The 17,707-nt window shown below is 41.5% G+C and overlaps 1 protein-coding gene across 2 annotated transcripts in view; it reads right to left on the bottom strand.

Annotated features, from left to right (window-relative positions):
* Positions 1-16,362, bottom strand: part of LOC129860339 (serine/threonine-protein kinase SBK1-like) — a 35,868-nt gene extending 19,506 nt beyond the window's left edge. The window contains exons 1-2 of one of the 2 annotated variants that reach the window (XM_055930662.1): positions 15,488-16,362; positions 15,272-15,398 (exon numbers count right to left, since the gene is read on the bottom strand). In XM_055930662.1, the coding sequence (XP_055786637.1) occupies positions 15,272-15,309 (38 nt within the window). In that variant the 5' untranslated portion in view covers positions 15,310-15,398; positions 15,488-16,362. The remainder of the gene's footprint in view (positions 1-15,271; positions 15,399-15,487) is intronic. The other variant, XM_055930663.1, reaches the window with a different exon arrangement.
* Between the last annotated feature and the right edge of the window lie 1,345 nt (positions 16,363-17,707).

Genomic DNA, 17,707 nt, shown 5'->3' with positions numbered 1-17,707 from the left:
AGGAACAATGGTGGCCCTCTTGAAGCATGTGGGAAGAGCAGACTGGGATAAGGATTGATTGAATATGTCCGTAAACACACCAGCCAGCTGGTCTGCGCATGCTCTGAGGACGCGGCTGGAGATGCCGTCTGGGCCTGCAGCCTTGCGAGGGTTAACACGTTTAAATGTTTTACTCACATCGGCTGCAGTGAAGGAGAGCCCGCAGGTTTTGGTAGCGGGCCGTGTCAGTGGCACTGTATTGTCCTCAAAGCGAGCAAAGAAGTTATTTAGTCCGTCTGGGAGGGAATAGCTACACTGTTTGTATTCGGTGTCGTGCTTTACACCACTCCAGCTGACGCTTGGCATTGTGCATGGTGTTCTTAGGCTTGTGTGCGGCTGCTTGGCTATGGAAACCCATTTCATGAATCTCCCGACTATCAGTTCTTGTGACTCTGGACGCAACGTCAACACTCGGTAGTGAGTGTTGCAACTGAGGACAGACGATTTTTATGAGCTACGCGCTTCACCACTCCGCAGTCCCAATCTGTGAGCTTGTGCGGCCTACCACTTCGCAGCTGAGCCGTTGTTGCTCTTAGATATTTCCACATCCCAATAACAGCACTTACAGTTGCCCAGGGCAGCTCTAGCAAGGCAGAAATTTGACAAACTGACATTTAGCGAAGGTGGCATCCTATGACGGTGCCACGTTAAAAGTCACAGGGCTCTTCAGTAAGGCCATTCTACTGCCAATGTTTGTCTATGGAGATTGCATGGCTGTGTGCTAGATTATATACTCCTGTCAGCAACGGGTGTGGCTGAAATAGCCAAATTCACTCATTTGAAGGGGTGTCCACATACTTTTGTATATACAGTTGAAGTCGGAAGTTTACATACACCTTAGCCAAATACATTTAAACCCAGTTTTTCACAATTCCTGACATTTAATCCTAGTAAAAATTCCCTGTTTTAGGTCAGTTAGGATCACCACTTTATTTTAAGAACGTGAAATGTCAGCGTAATAGTAGAGCTATTATTTATTTCATCACATTCCCAGTGGGTCAGAAGTTTACATACACTCAATTAGTATTTGGTAGCATTGCCTTTAAATTGTTTAACTTGGGTTGAACGTTTTGGGTAGCCTTCCACAAGCTTCCCACAATAAGTTGGGTGAATTTTGGCCCATTCATCCTGACAGAGCTGGTGTAACTGAGTCAGGTTTGCAGGCCTCCTTGCTCGCACACGCTTTTTCAGTTCTGCCCACAAATTTTCTATGGGATTGATGTCAGGGCTGTGTGATGGCCACTCCAAGCCATTTTGCCACAACTTTGGAAGTATGCTTGGGATCATTGTTCATTTGGAAGACCCATTTGCGACCAAGCTTTAACTTCATGACTGATGTCTTGAGATGTTGCTTTAATATATCCACATAATTTCCCCCCCTCATGATGCCATCTATTTTGTGAAGTGCACCAGTCCCTCCTGCAGCAAAGCACCCCCACAACATGAAGCTGCCACCCCCGTGCTTCACGGTTGGGATGGTGGTCTTCGGCTTGCAAGCATCCCCTTTTTCCTCCAAACATAACGATGGTCATTATGGCCAAACAGTTCTATTTTTGTTTCATCAGACCAGAGGACATTTCTCCAAAAAGTATAATCTTTGTCCCCATGTGCAGTTGCAAACCGTAGTCTGGCTTTTTTGGGCGGTTTTGGAGCAGTGGCTTCTTCCTTGCTGAGAGGCCTTTCAGGTTATGGCGATATAGGACTCGTTTTACTGTGGATATAGATTATTTTGTACCCGTTTCCTCCAGCATCTTCACAAGGTCCTTTTCTGTTGTTCTGGGATTGAATAACCTGTCTAGGATGAGGGTGCCGCTAGCGGCACTCCCCCCCCACCCCCACTGAAAAACCAGTGCCGCGAAATTCAATTTTTTTTTTTTTTTTTAATATTTAACTTTCACACATTAAAGTCCAATACAGCTAATGAAAGACACAGATCTTGTGAATCCAGCCAACATGTCCGATTTTTAAAATGTTTTACAGGGAAGACACAATATGTAAAGATGTACATCTATTACCTAAAAACACATTAGCATAATCCACCATCTTTTATTTGTCCACCAACACCAGTAGCTATCACCAATTCGGCTAAACTAAGATATTTATAGCCCCTAACCAAGAAAAAAACTCATCAGATGACAGTCTGATAACATATTTATGGTATGGGATAGGTTTTGTTAGAAAAATGTGCATATTTCAGGTAGATGGCATAGGTTACAATTGCACCCACCGTCACAAATGGACTAGAGTAACTACATAGAGCAACGTGTTTACCTACTTACTAATCATCAAACATTTCGTAAAAATACACAGCATACACTAATCGAAAGACACAGATCCTGTGAATACAGACAATATTTCAGATTTTCTAAGTGTCTTACAGCGAAAACACAATAAATCGTTATATTAGCATAGCACATAGCACATAGCAGTCCAGCATTGATTCTAGCCAAAGTGAGCGATAACGTAAACATCGCCAAAATATATTATTTTTTTCACTAACCTTCTCAGAATTCTTCAGATGACACCCCTGTAACATCACATTACAACATACATATACAGTTTGTTCGAAAATGTGCATATTTTGCCACCAAAATCATGGTTAGACAATGTGAAATGTAGCCCAGCTGGTGAGAAAATGTCTGTGCGCCATATTAGACAGTGATCTACTCTTATACATAAATACTCATAAACGTGACTAAAAAATATAGGGTGGACAGGGATTGATAGACAATTTAATTCTTAATACAATCGCGGAATTACATTTTTTTAAATTATCCTTACTTTTCAATACAGTTTGCGCCAAGCGAAGCTACGTCAAAAAACATGGCGTCCTAAGCCACTAACATTTTTCGACAGAAACACGATTTATCATAATAAAAATGTCCTACTTTGAGCTGTTCTTCCATCAGTATCTTGGGCAAAGGATCCTTTCTTGGGTCTAATCGTCTTTTGGTGGAAAGCTGTCCTCTTGCCATGTGGAAATGCCAACGGCGTTCGGGATGAACTGGAAGCGTGCCCAGCCATTCACAGCGTTTCAGAAATAAATGTCCCAAAATCGCACTAAACGGATATAAATTGCTATAAAACGCTTTAAATTAACTACCTTATGATGTTTTTAACTCCTATAACGAGTAGAAACATGACCAGAGTAATATTACTCCCTCCACTAATGCTTGGAACAGGTGCGGGTCGGTGTCCTCCACGCGCATAACGCAGCTCCAAAAGACTTACTAGCTACAGGGTTTTTTAATTTATAGTGCCTGTGAACGCGCAATCGACCCCATTCAAATCGTCATCACGTAAAGGCATCCAGGGGAAGACGTAAGCAGTGTCCGTATACTCATAGCAATAACTGTGGCCTTTTAACTGACTCCAGATCAGGGGCCAACATTTCTGAAATCTGACTCCATGTCAGGGAAATTGCTGTAGAATGGGTTCTGTTCCACTTAGAGACAAAATTTCAACTCCTATAGAAACTATAGACTGTTTTCTATCCAATAATAATAATAATATGCATATTGTATGATCAAGAATTTTGTGGGAAGCCGTTTCAAAAATTACACGATTAGCATAAATAGTGACAACAGCGCCCCCAGCCTCAACAGGTTATTAAGTTAAGGGTTTAAGCGATATAATTGTTATGTCTCTTTGGCCAGTGTGAAGGGAGTTAGAGTTAGTTTTGAAAGCCAATGCTAATTAGCGATAGCGCAATGACTGGAAGTCTATGGGTATCTGCTAGCATGCTTGAGTTTAGGCAAATCAGCCAATATAATGGATATAAAAAATACACTGCTCAAAAAAATAAAGGGAACACTTAAACAACACAATGTAACTCCAAGTCAATCACACTTCTGTGAAATCAAACTGTCCACTTAGGCAGCAACACTGATTGACAATAAATTTCACATGCTGTTGTGCAAATGGAATAGACAAAAGGTGGAAATTATAGGCAATTAGCAAGACACCCCCCAAAACAGGAGTGATTCTGCAGGTGGTGACCACAGACCACTTCTCAGTTCCTATGCTTCCTGGCTGATGTTTTGGTCACTTTTGAATGCTGGCGGTGCTCTCACTCTAGTGGTAGCATGAGACGGAGTCTACAACCAACACAAGTGGCTCAGGTAGTGCAGTTCATCCAGGATGGCACATCAATGCGAACTGTGGCAAAAAGGTTTGCTGTGTCTGTCAGCGTAGTGTCCAGAGCATGCAGGCACTACCAGGAGACAGGCCAGTACATCAGGAGACGTGGAGGAGGCCGTAGGAGGGCAACAACCCAGCAGCAGGACCGGTACCTCCGCCTTTGTGCAAGAAGGTGCACTGCCAGAGCCCTGCAAAATGACCTCCAGCAGGCCACAAATGTGCATGTGCCTGCTCAAACGGTCAGAAACAGACTCCATGAGGGTGGTATGAGGGCCCGACGTCCACAGGTGGGGGTTGTGCTTACAGCCCAACACCATGCAGGACGTTTGGCATTTGCCAGAGAACACCAAGATTGGCAAATTCGCCACTGGCGCCCTGTGCTCTTCACAGATGAAAGCAGGTTCACACTGAGCACATGAGCACATGTGACAGACGTGACAGAGTCTGGAGACGCCGTGGAGAACGTTCTGCTGCCTGCAACATCCTCCAGCATGACCGGTTTGGCGATGGGTCAGTCATGGTGTGGGGTGGCATTTCTTTGTGGGGCCGCACAGCCCTCCATGTGCTCGCCAGAGGTAGCCTGACTGCCATTAGGTACCGAGATGAGATCCTCAGACCCCTTGTGAGACCATTTGCTGACACATGCACATTTGTGGCCTGCTGGAGGTCATTTTGCAGGGCGCTGGCAGTGCTCCTCCTTGCACAAAGGCGGAGGTAGCGGTCCTGCTGCTGGGTTGTTGCACTCCTACGGCCTCCTCCACGTCTCCTGATGTACTGGCCTGTCTCCTGGTAGCGCCTCCATGCTCTGGACACTACGCTGACAGACACAGCAAACATTTTTGCCACAGCTCGCATTGATGTGCCATCCTGGATGAACTGCACTACCTGAGCCACTTGTGTGGGTTGTAGACTCCGTCTCATGCTACCACTAGAGTGAGAGCACCGCCAGCATTCAAAAGTGACCAAAACATCAGCCAGGAAGCATAGGAACTGAGAAGTGGTCTGTGGTCACCACCTGCAGAATCACTCCTTTTTGGTGGTGTCTTGCTAATTGCCTATAATTTCCACCTTTTGTCTATTCCATTTGCACAACAGCATGTGAAATTTATTGTCAATCAGTGTTGCTTCCTAAGTGAACAGTTTGATTTCACAGAAGTGTGATTGACTTGGAGTTACATTGTGTTGTTTAAGTGTTCCCTTTATTTTTTTGAGCAGTGTATATAACTATGTTGAAAATCTTTGGCAAATTGTCTGTAAACTGGGGCACTATTTTGAGTGGCTCACTTGTATCAACCATAGCTGCATTCATGTCATCATTATTGTTGGTCTATTTTAGGCCAATGTAACCTTTTGGGTTTTAGCCAAATAGCAATGTGTGCTGATGGGTTGGAGGGGTCAAAAACCTTCAATGAAATGAAACACGGACATTTGTTGCATTACATTCTGGGGAAATGGCATAATAACTTTGAAAAGTTGGGGAGTGGGTGTCTAAAACAGCAAATGTCCACACCGCAAATCAATATAGAGAGATTGCTCTCTTCAGTGCTTTTTTAGTCCAACTCCCCAATAATTCTTGAGAAATGTAAACAATAGACTAATGAAATAAAACATTTGATTTCATAGTCTGACTCACTTCTCTCTGCCAGGCCCAAACAGACTCTACCTCTTGTCTCAGCTGAAGATTCATTATCAGTTAAGAATGATCTAGCTGTGTACAGTTTCCCGTCAAAGACAAGGACACATACATTGGGCCACACTGTCTCTCACACAACAGGTAAAGGTCTCTCTCACACACACAATCCCACTTTGTGAACACTGGGGACCTGCTTGAGAGGAACAACTAAACACTTCATTCCATATAACCTCAACAAACACCCTGTTCAATCAGAGCGTCCTGTTCTTGAGTGAGTGTCATATAGCTCTGCGGTCCACCGCGCAGTAGTAAATAACTGAATCGTCTACGTAACAGCATGAGTGGACCACATGGACCGCAGAACCGAGAGCTAACCCTACCCCGAAGATAAACAACCAGAAAGCAGTCAACTGTCCATCTACAATTGCTCTATTGTGAGTTTAACAGTTCGATTCAGAGACACTAGACTAGGCAGTGTGCTACTGCTAACTACAAATGCTACTTTAAATTCTGAAACATGCCGTGAGCTAATCATACATTTTTCCCAGCTTTCAAATTGAGTGTAATACCCCTTTAATTGTGCATTTTGCAAAACATTTGTCATGACAGAGTTTGCTAAACAAAAGCCCACCCGATTGATACAATCATGATATAATTATGCTACACTACGTGCATAGCAGACACGCATACCACACAGACATACAGGGGCAATATTGCTGGAAATTAATTGGCAGATATTGTGTTACGTTTAGCTTTTTAAGCCAATTGTGGCTAACTAGGGATGGAATAATGTTAATGTGGATTTGATTGGATAGTAGCAGGGAGCTTGATGTGTATGATACTTGTGAGATTTGTTTATGACAGTTTGCGGTGGCACACGTGAAAAATAGATGCACTTTCAGAATTGTTTGGCGAGCTACTCCTAGATGGGCTGCGAGCTACTGGTCGCGATCGACCTGTTGGAGACCGCTGATTGTAGAGCTACAGAGCACCATTCAACATGAAATAGCTAGTCTACATCAAACAAATGCAATTAACAAGACATAGACACACAAAACCACTCAACAGTCAAGTAACTGCACTCAACAGGAAAATATACTGTAGATTATAGAACCCCCTCATCTTGCATGTATTCTACAGTGTAGGAATGTTTAATGTTATGACTGACACTATAGGATTGAGGACATGGAATGGTATCACACAACAGGTAAAGGTCTCTCTCACACACACAATCCCACTTTGTGAACACTGGGGACCTGCTTGAGAGGAACAACTAAACACTTCATTCCATATAACCTCAACAAACACCCTGTTCAATCAGAGCGTCCTGTTCTTGAGTGAGTGTCATATAGCTCTGCGGTCCACCGCGCAGTAGTAAATAACTGAATCGTCTACGTAACAGCATGAGTGGACCACATGGACCGCAGAACCGAGAGCTAACCCTACCCCGAAGATAAACAACCAGAAAGCAGTCAACTGTCCATCTACAATTGCTCTATTGTGAGTTTAACAGTTCGATTCAGAGACACTAGACTAGGCAGTGTGCTACTGCTAACTACAAATGCTACTTTAAATTCTGAAACATGCCGTGAGCTAATCATACATTTTTCCCAGCTTTCAAATTGAGTGTAATACCCCTTTAATTGTGCATTTTGCAAAACATTTGTCATGACAGAGTTTGCTAAACAAAAGCCCACCCGATTGATACAATCATGATATAATTATGCTACACTACGTGCATAGCAGACACGCATACCACACAGACATACAGGGGCAATATTGCTGGAAATTAATTGGCAGATATTGTGTTACGTTTAGCTTTTTAAGCCAATTGTGGCTAACTAGGGATGGAATAATGTTAATGTGGATTTGATTGGATAGTAGCAGGGAGCTTGATGTGTATGATACTTGTGAGATTTGTTTATGACAGTTTGCGGTGGCACACGTGAAAAATAGATGCACTTTCAGAATTGTTTGGCGAGCTACTCCTAGATGGGCTGCGAGCTACTGGTCGCGATCGACCTGTTGGAGACCGCTGATTGTAGAGCTACAGAGCACCATTCAACATGAAATAGCTAGTCTACATCAAACAAATGCAATTAACAAGACATAGACACACAAAACCACTCAACAGTCAAGTAACTGCACTCAACAGGAAAATATACTGTAGATTATAGAACCCCCTCATCTTGCATGTATTCTACAGTGTAGGAATGTTTAATGTTATGACTGACACTATAGGATTGAGGACATGGAATGGTATCGAAACACAACATCCCCGAGGCAGGGAGGAGAATCCATCCCTTTGATGTGAAATGGATGGGGGTACTATGACTCCAAGGCTGTACTGGAGGTGACTGGAGTCTACTATGGGCTGGGAGAGAGACGGTTTGGCTGTATTATATGATGATGAGGAACTAAGGAGGAATTTGGCCATTTACCAAGCATTCAGACATCTGCTGGAGGGGACCAATGTAACCAGAAAACCAGATCTTGATGGATTACCATGACGATGGGGGGATCCTACCACCAAATGCCAACCCTGTGGTGACATCAATCCATGCTGTTGTGTCGACTGCTTTTGGTTGCTGAGCCAGAGGGGCTGCAACGCAATCCAGTCCAATCTTATCACTCGCTTTCTTCCCCTTTCCTCGGACCTTGTCAATTCCGAATGGAATGCAGCCGCTGCAGGGGCTGCTCTAATATCATACCTATCCATGCAGCTACACTGTAGGTGTATCGCCTTACCTGCCACCAAAGTGCGTCATGCTGTACCATCCTACCAGCTCTCCCGTGTCCAACCTGCCCCCTGCACAGGACATAGGCTACAGTAGATGTGTGACAATTGCCAAACAGGGCAGTGGTGTGTATAATGTTTGCAGTACAGCGTGTTCTATTATGTATCGTATGCTCCAGTGTATGATAGGCTACTATGAATAATACAGTATGGTACTGAACAATGTTCCTGTAAATAAGGTGAAACTGTGCTGTGATTCATTCATATAGTACAGTTGCATATTGGCTTTACAATGCTGCTAGTGAACACTTAAAGTGGCACTCCAGTCTCCTTTTCCCCTCATTGAACACCTGATTTACTTAACAAAGGCACATCTCAATACAACTTTTGAAAGGCTTTTTGAGGAGGAGCGCAAGTGAACCTTGAAACCCAAATAACTATTGGTGCATTTGTAGACAACAGTGTTCCATTGTGGCTGTAAACAGCTAGCTAAGATAGTTAACTAAGTAAAAAAAAAATCTCAAGATCAAAATGTGCATATTGACCATATTATTCGAGGGTGGGATGATCCTTACAACTGGGAACGAATCTATTTTTCAAAATTAAAGTTGATAGATACAAAGAAGCATCGCAGCGGGATGAAGTACCTGAATTGATAGTAAAGTTAGCAGCAGGAGGTGAAGGCGCCACGATGATGTGTAGCACATGGGAAAGTTGTTTATCAAGTTAACCATCTATTCTAGGTAACGTTAGCTAGCTAGCTACATATAAATAGGATTTACAGCCATCCAATATTTTTTTATGACACAAACATAGCTTTATCTGCTAAAAACAACAATGTTAGCTACCTAGCTAGTATACAAGCTAACTAGATAATGAACAGATTTCCATTCCCAAAGAGAGAACTAGCTATGACAATACAAAAACACAATCACAACGAAATATCAAATGTTATATCGCTTGAGAATAATTAAGCAAGTCCTGGTCTAATTTCTTTGTTTCCTAATCTCAGATGCAGAGACCTGTGAAAGCTGCTAAACCCTGTCTGCGGATTAAGGTCCTAATGAAAGTCCCAAGTCCTGAATAGACTGAAGGGTACAGTATATCTCCAATTGGTTACATGCCATTGGTTTACTGTTAAAATTGATTGTGGGACTACAACAATTCTGTTAAAAAGTAACAATGCATAGGCCTAGAACATGCACGGCCAACCTTACTCCTAGAGATCTACTGGTTGTGCAGGTTTCAGTTCCAGCCCAGCCCTAACACCTGACATTCTGCTTATTATTTGTATTAGACACTACTTATTTAACTATTACATTTTTGTTTTGGATTAACACGGATGTCTAAACTGCAGGTCAGCTTTTTTCGTCATGAATCTTGTTCTGGAGGCAACTCTGCAGTGGTCACTAGCTAGCACAGCCACAAAGTCATAACATCTGATTTTAAACCTAACCCTAACCACACTGCTAACCCTAATGCCTATCCCAAACGAAAAGCAACAGCAAAAAAATCCAGAACTTTTACAATATAGGCAATTTTGACTTTGCAGCTAGCCTATCTTGGTGATTTCTGGTATATCATACAAGTAAATCAAATCAAAGCATGTTTTTGGACTCATTCAGCAGTTTTATATTGATAAATAGCCCAATGTCAAAATACAGTTAAGTGTCCGAATCAATAACCAATATGAAAAACTGTTTGTGATATATTGAAAACCTAAACATATTTACACATACAGTACTTGTGCAACAATAGTAATCAGACAGTATAAGTCTTTGTATTTGATAAAACAAGCACCTTATCAACTGCACACGCACTATTGCCACTTGTTTTGTCAAGTGGCAATAAATCACTCATCGATTAGGGTGAGATATGCGCTTCTGAATCTACCACAACTCAAAAACCACATGGAAATTGGATATATTTTGTTAGACGACAACCTGCAGAACACAGTCACCTACATTTTGGAATGTTGCATTTTGATACGGGGGTCACCAAAACAGAAAGAGAAAAGCAATCACTCCTATCGCTTATCATGTTGAAATTAATTGCACGAGAGGGGAAAGATGACCCTCTGGGCACAGACATCAATTCAACATCTATTCCACGTTGGTTGCACATAATTTCATTGAAATGATGTGGAAGCAACGTTCCTTCAACCAGTGTTCGCCCAATGGGGAGGTTGCACATCTTATTAAAACCCCACAGAATCCGGGAATAATGTGTACATCACTGGTATGAGGACAATTTCTAGAAGACATCTAGCTACATTTTTAAGTGTTGCATTTTGATTAAAGTCGGTCGCCAACGCAGTAAGTGTAACGTTCTAATGTTTTTGGTAATCACTTACATCGATATCACGCTGAAATCAGTAGAACAGGGGACAAACGTTTGGGGTGTTGCGCTGTTTAAACTAACACTATTCAAAGGCCACATAGAAACTTGGAATAACCTAATCAATACAGTGCCTTGCAAAAGTATTCATCCCCCTTGGCGTTTTTCCTATTTTTTTGCATTACAACCTGTAATTTAAATTGATTTTTATTTGGATTTAATTTAATGGACATACACAAAATAGTCCAAATTGGTGAAGTGAAATGAAAAAAAATAACCTGTTTCAAAAAATTCCCCTCAAAAAATAATATGGGAAAGTGGTGCGAGCATATGTATTCACCCCGTTTGCTATGAAGCCCCTAAATAAGATCTGGTGCAACCAATTACCTTCCGAAGTCACATAATTAGTTAAAGTCCACCTGTGTGCAATCTAAGTGTCACATGATCTCAGTATATATACACACACACACACAATTGTTCTGAAAGGCCCCAGAGTCTGCAACACCACTAGGAGCTCTCCAAACAGGTCAGGGACAAAGTTGTGGAGAAGTACAGATCAGGGTCGGGCTATAAAAAAATATCCAAAACTTTGAACATCCCATGGAGAACCATTAAATCTATTATTAAAAAATGTAATATGGCACCACAACAAACCTGCCAAGAGAGGGCCGCCCACCAAAAGTCACGGACAAGGCAAGGAGGGCATTAATCAGAGAGGCCACAAAGAGAGCAAAGATAACCCTGAAGGAACTGCAAAGCTCCACAGAGGAGATTGGAGTATCTGTCCATAGGACCACTTTAAGCCGTACACTCCACAAAGCTGGGCTTTATGGAAGAGTGGCCAGAAAAAAGCCATTGCTTAAATAAAAATATAAGCAAACACGTTTGGTGTTTTCCAAAAGACATGTGGGAGACTCCCTAAACATATGGAAGAAGGTACTCTGGTCAGATGAGACTAAAATGTTGCTTTTTGGCCATCAAGGAAAACGCTATGTCTGGCGCAAACCCAACACCTCTCATCACCCTGAGAACCCTATCCCCACAGTGAAGCATGGTGGTGGCAGCATCGTGCTGTGGGGATGTTTTTCATCAGCGGGGACTGGGAAACTGGTCAGAATTGAAAGAATGATGGATGGCGCTAAATACAGGGAAATTCTTGAGGGAAACCTGTTTCAGTCTTCCAGAGATTTGAGACTGGGACGGAGGTTCACCTTCCAGCAGGACAATGACCCTAAGCATACTGCTAAAGTAAAGTAACACTTGAGTGGCTTAAGGGGAAACATTTAAATGTATTGGAATGGCCTAGTCAAAGCCCAGACCTCAATCCAATTGAGAATCTGTGGTATGACTTAAAGATTGCTGTACACCAGCGGAACCCATCCAACTTGAAGGAGCTGGAGCAGTTTTGCCTTGAAGAACGGTCAAAAATCCCAGTGGCTAGATGTGCCAAGATTATAGAGACATACCCCAAGAGACTTGCAACTGTAATTGCTGCAAGAGGTGGCTCTACAAAGTATTGACTTTGGGGGGGGTGAATAGTTATGCACACTCAAATGTTCTGTTTTTTTTGTCTTATTTCTTGTTTGTTTCACAATCTATTTTAATTCCAGGTTGTAAGGCAACAAAATAGGAAAAATGCCAAGGGGGGTGAATACTTTCGCAAGCCACTGTACATGGTTGGTTAGATGAGAATTTGTAGAAGGCTTCTATCTACATTTTGGAATGGCAGATGTTGATTTTGGGAGACCGCCATCATGGAAAAAGAGAGCAAACAACTTTTTCTGTTAACTTCAACGAATCAAGACTGGCCATAGGATATCAACAGTGACTAAAGTTTGACTTTCAAATCTGTGTATTGGTGTGTGGCCAGCGACATTTATATAAAGAGACCATCCAAATGATCCGTTCCATTTCAGAAAGAAAATGATAGCTGCGTTTTAAGTCCTGCGACCCCCAGCGAGTATGACAAAATCAACAGTACAAAGCCAAAGATATTGATCTGTTTTAAGGAATTGCTCGTGTCATTGTGACTATAAGCTTTTATACTAACATCAACAATCTGAGGTAAAAAGGATGTGTAATTTCCCCCCCAATTCGATGTGGTCAAAATGTCAGCTTGTGTAAGGTAGGATCACATACTGTCCACGGCATGTAAAGTAGCGTAATATACTGTACATTAATTGGATATGACAAACTTATTAAATATCTTAATTTAGGATGATAGTAAATAAAGCAAACTCGCATATTTTAAATGATCAAATATTTCACAAGTTTCACCATTTAGAGATTCAAAAAATCCTCCTAAGCACAATTTAACCAGGTGCTCTAGACTAGAGCATCCATAGGTCCTATGCAGCAGGCTGAACGTTTGACGTCCCTATTAACGAGATTTAAAAATAATAATAATAATAATAAAAATAAAAATGTAATCGCTCCATTCTCCCTCCAGGACAAGACTTATGACAATAAACATTAACCTGCATCCAAACCCACTAACCATTTACACAGGCATTCTTTGTATGATAATAAATAAAGGTGTTGATTCTTGGAATTCAGTAGTGTATTTTAAGGTCATTGAATATTGCTTGTTTGTCTGTTTTATTATATTACATAGATGTGCAGCAGCAGCTGATGTCCTTGATCATTGGTTTGGCTGTAACAATCCCTGTATGGCTGACCTTGGATGCAAACACACACCCGTGAGTCCAAATGTGCACTTCCCATTTCCATATTTCAAAACTCATGTCATTTACAATATCAACATTTATGATCGCTATGTTTGATTTACAGTTACAAGGATGACATGCGTCATACCCTGGGTTGTCCTAAACAGAAGGAACCTATTTTTGTCATATTTTGAAGAAAATTTGCACTCATGAGTCCATTCTATGTGCACCAAAATTACAATATGTTTAGTTGAAGTGCCTTGTGAAAGCCTAACACTGTAAGATCATATAGCTAGTCATGTTCACAAATGATGCCCACCTGACCCAGATTGAGATTTATAATGGAAGTTTTGGGGGGATTGCCTAAACAACAACAGTAATTGTTTGATGGTGGGGACGCAGGGCTGTGTTCCAAACAGAAAACGATAAGTTTACCTGCTTCAGTTCCTCAATGGCAAAGCTAGGAGAGCTAAAAGAAAAGCACCTTTATAGTTGAAGGCGCTTTCCTTGAGTCATAAAAGTGCATTGAAATTACGAAGGAACTGTGCACAGTTTGGACAGATGTGTGTCCACTTGGAGACACCAGTTAGGCCTCTCACTCAAACTTTTGTAATAATTGTTTCTTATATGTTGCACCTACCTCAACATTTTCATGAATATTGTTATTATGTTACTGAATGTATCCAGAGTATTTTCAGATTTCATTATTGACAAATGCTGCAAAAAGTACAGTAAATGTAAAATGCACATAAAATTAACGGTTTTAATGTTTGAATTCAGTCTTCAGTCAGGAGAACTGTTGTCTCCTCACCTTTGGTCTGATAATTTCTCCATAATCTCCAAAGTGTTCTCTTTCAATTGCTACCATGGTCAGGCACATGCTTTTTATATTTAGTAAGTAAACGAATGTCCAACTCTTCGCTGTCATCATGTTTCATTTAGAGTGCATTACTCCCCAGAAGGCTTGCGGCTTCTAATGTTTTTTGTTCAATAGAGTCAGACACTCATTTAAATGCATTTCAGGGCATTACCAGTGAGATATTACCACCACTGACCAGACTGTACACTCACTTTATGATGCCTCCTGAGTGCTCATTTTGTTAATCTATTTGTGTATAATGGTACTGAATAGCAAATGCAGAGTGTTGTCCGGTAAAGGATATCCTGCCTGATTTAAAATGTACAGGCACTAGATTAATACCTTTTGGGGGATGAAAATGATGATGGTGTTGTCACAGTGAGTTTGGTTCAGAAGAGATCACTTTTACATTGACCTGACCTCATACCCTTGCCCCTTAAACCTATCATGAAGATGTCACCTTTTCCTCAAAGAAAAAACATTGCATGGTGAATAGTTAAAGTCTAGAGAAAATGTTCCTCAAATATATGGGAAATAGGCCTAATGACCCCAATCTGCTGAATGAATAATCCACAATCAAGTCCACTGGAAATCTTCAGTGGACTTGATCTACACCAAAAATTATGCACTTTTTCAGCAAAATATTAGGGATCTTTCTCTGTGATGCATATAGCCTAAAGCATCATAGGCCTACAAACAAACAAACCCTATACTGACCAATAAATAACGGTTCATTGCGTTTATGATTTAAATTGCCATTGCATCATATCTTACACGATGTATGGCTGGCCTATGTTAATCAGGTAACTTTCAAATGATCTGTGTGTGATAATCCGATCAGATGTTGAAACTAAACTCACCTGCTGGCGACCTGTCTCTCTCCTCCGTGGTCCTCCATTCGCGCGGTGCAAGGAGCACCTGCACTCTTTAATTGACCGGTTGATTTACTGGGGCCTGGTCGACGAGATCTCCTGTTTTTGATCTATTCTGATTTAAATTAAATGAATCATATTTCAACATTAACGAATGAGTCAATAATATGACCGTTTATAATAAAAGCAAAAAGTATAGCCTACAGTGTGAACTGAATTGCGGTCCCGGTTTGTGTCTTGTTTTCTCGTCTGTGTTGGTAATTCTCTGTTTGGTTCCGTGCGTAAAGGCACTCTTCTGTTTTGGATTATTCGGTGCCACTGGAGAATTGACACCGTTATCTTCTACGGTTTGGTAATGGGTGGCAAGATGCTCCGTTCCTCTATGGAAAGCGGACACCGCTCAACCTGCAAGGCAACGGGAGGCAGGTGTGTGTGTCTTTCGCTTTTCTTGTGGTCTGCATGACCCAATTCAGCACCACATCAAATTCATTCATTTGCAGCATACTTTTCAACCTGCGTGGAAAATGACCCGACTCTCTATCTGCACCTATTCACCGTGTCTCAATTTCTCCTCGTTGCGTCAGGCTGGTATTGTCTGTTACTCCAAGCAATGGAATATGTGGTTAGCTTTTTACTATCCCTTTCACAACTGTTCCCAGTCTCAATCTCTCTGTAGCACTACCAGACAGCTCTTGCATTGTTCTCAAAGATGATATGTTCTATTTAGCCTACAAGATAGCCGAGGGACCGCTCTAACAATGGAAATACATGTCCTCAATTATTGAAGGCAGGCGAGATCAGGTGGGACAATTCTAGCCAATGAGAGTGCAGATGCACGTGTGAACAACAGGGACAACTAAGTAGTTTTTCTGAAAGTTGCCGGAATGCCACGTTCATCCACTTAAATCGTTACATTTGCAACAGCCTAAACATTATGAAATGTTTATTCGATCAAATAAGCTTTACGTAATCCGACACTCTCTCATAGACGTCCAAACAAAAATGTCTTATCTCACGAGGACAGAATTGGGCGGAGTAAATCCTCTTGCTTCGCCTCTTCCTCTTGTTCCCTCCCGCCTGGTCTCCATCTTCTGGCAGCAGCAGCGCTAACGTGCACTGGGTCCTAGCGCCTAGTTTTTAAATGCGTTTAACTTAATAGGAGCAGTCTACTACACCAATGACTGTTGCATAATTCAGAAGCTTATGGCCTCAAGTACTTCTTCACAGTGACTTTGCCAAGTGTCCATATTAGGTAACATTTGGGGCATGACTTTCAATTAATTTAATCTACTGGTTGGTGGTTCCTTGTTTAACAACAGGCAAGCATCCAATCATCTTTGTCAACCCAAATAGATTGGATTGGTGGAATGGGATTGGAATATGAGGGACAACCTTATCAACCCTAGAGCATAGTCCTCCACTAATCCTTTGAGAGCATCATCAGAAATCACGGATCAGAACGGTTGATGAGTAGAGTAGTTGAACTGTTGGGAACTCTTCATCGTCATATCCCACTCAGGCAGGGTACTTGTTCCACTCCAAACCCACTGCTCCAGAACTAAGACAGCCTAGGCCTACAGGGTGTCAAAAATAAGCTGGTTACACACACATCCAGGACAGGATCAGGCCACGGAAGAGGAAAGAAAAAGGAGCATCAGTCTAGATAACAACTATGACAGTGCAAAGAATATGACTTGCCTATATCTTGAAACAATATCAGTGCCATCAGGGTATTCTGTTGCAGTATTTTCCTGTTCAATGAATATGTACTGAGAAGACAGTTAGTTGATATCATCGGTTAGATCTTGTCACCTTTTGAGAGGTTCAAGATTTCTCTCTGGGAATTGGGCAAGAAGCAATGAGGCTGAGAGTTTCCTCGGGGTTACCCTGGGAACCGGGTTGTCATAAATCATGATGAAGGTCAAATACTGTGGGATGACAACAGGGAGCGGTGTGGGTCAAATAAGTTCATGTGAGCCGTGAACAAATAGAAAAAAGCACTTGCTCTTGTGCTCTCTGTCTCTCTCTCTCAATTCAATTTCAATTTAATTTCAATTTAAGGACTTTATTGGCATGGGAAACATATGTTAACATTGCCAAAGCAAGTGAACTAGATGCTAAACAAAAGTGAAATAAGTTCCAAAAGAATAATGACATTACAAATGTCATACAAATGTCATATGTGCAAATAGTTCAAGTACAAAAGGGAAAATTTAAAAAAATAAACATGGGTTTTATTTACGATTGGCAATCTCTCTCTCTCTCTCTCTCTCTCTCTGGATAAGCTTTATTAGCATGAATGACAAAGCCACTGTTGCTAAAGCGAAGTGAGATAATGACAATTACAGTAAAAAATAAATAATGATAACAATAGTGGTGGTGCTTAGAGAAAGAGTACAATATATGTCAATATTACAATCGTTT

The sequence above is a fragment of the Salvelinus fontinalis genome, chromosome 8 (genome assembly GCF_029448725.1).
Source record: "Salvelinus fontinalis isolate EN_2023a chromosome 8, ASM2944872v1, whole genome shotgun sequence".
In the NCBI taxonomy this organism is placed as follows: Eukaryota; Metazoa; Chordata; class Actinopteri; order Salmoniformes; family Salmonidae; genus Salvelinus; species Salvelinus fontinalis.
This window is presented reverse-complemented; position numbering and strand designations above follow the sequence as displayed.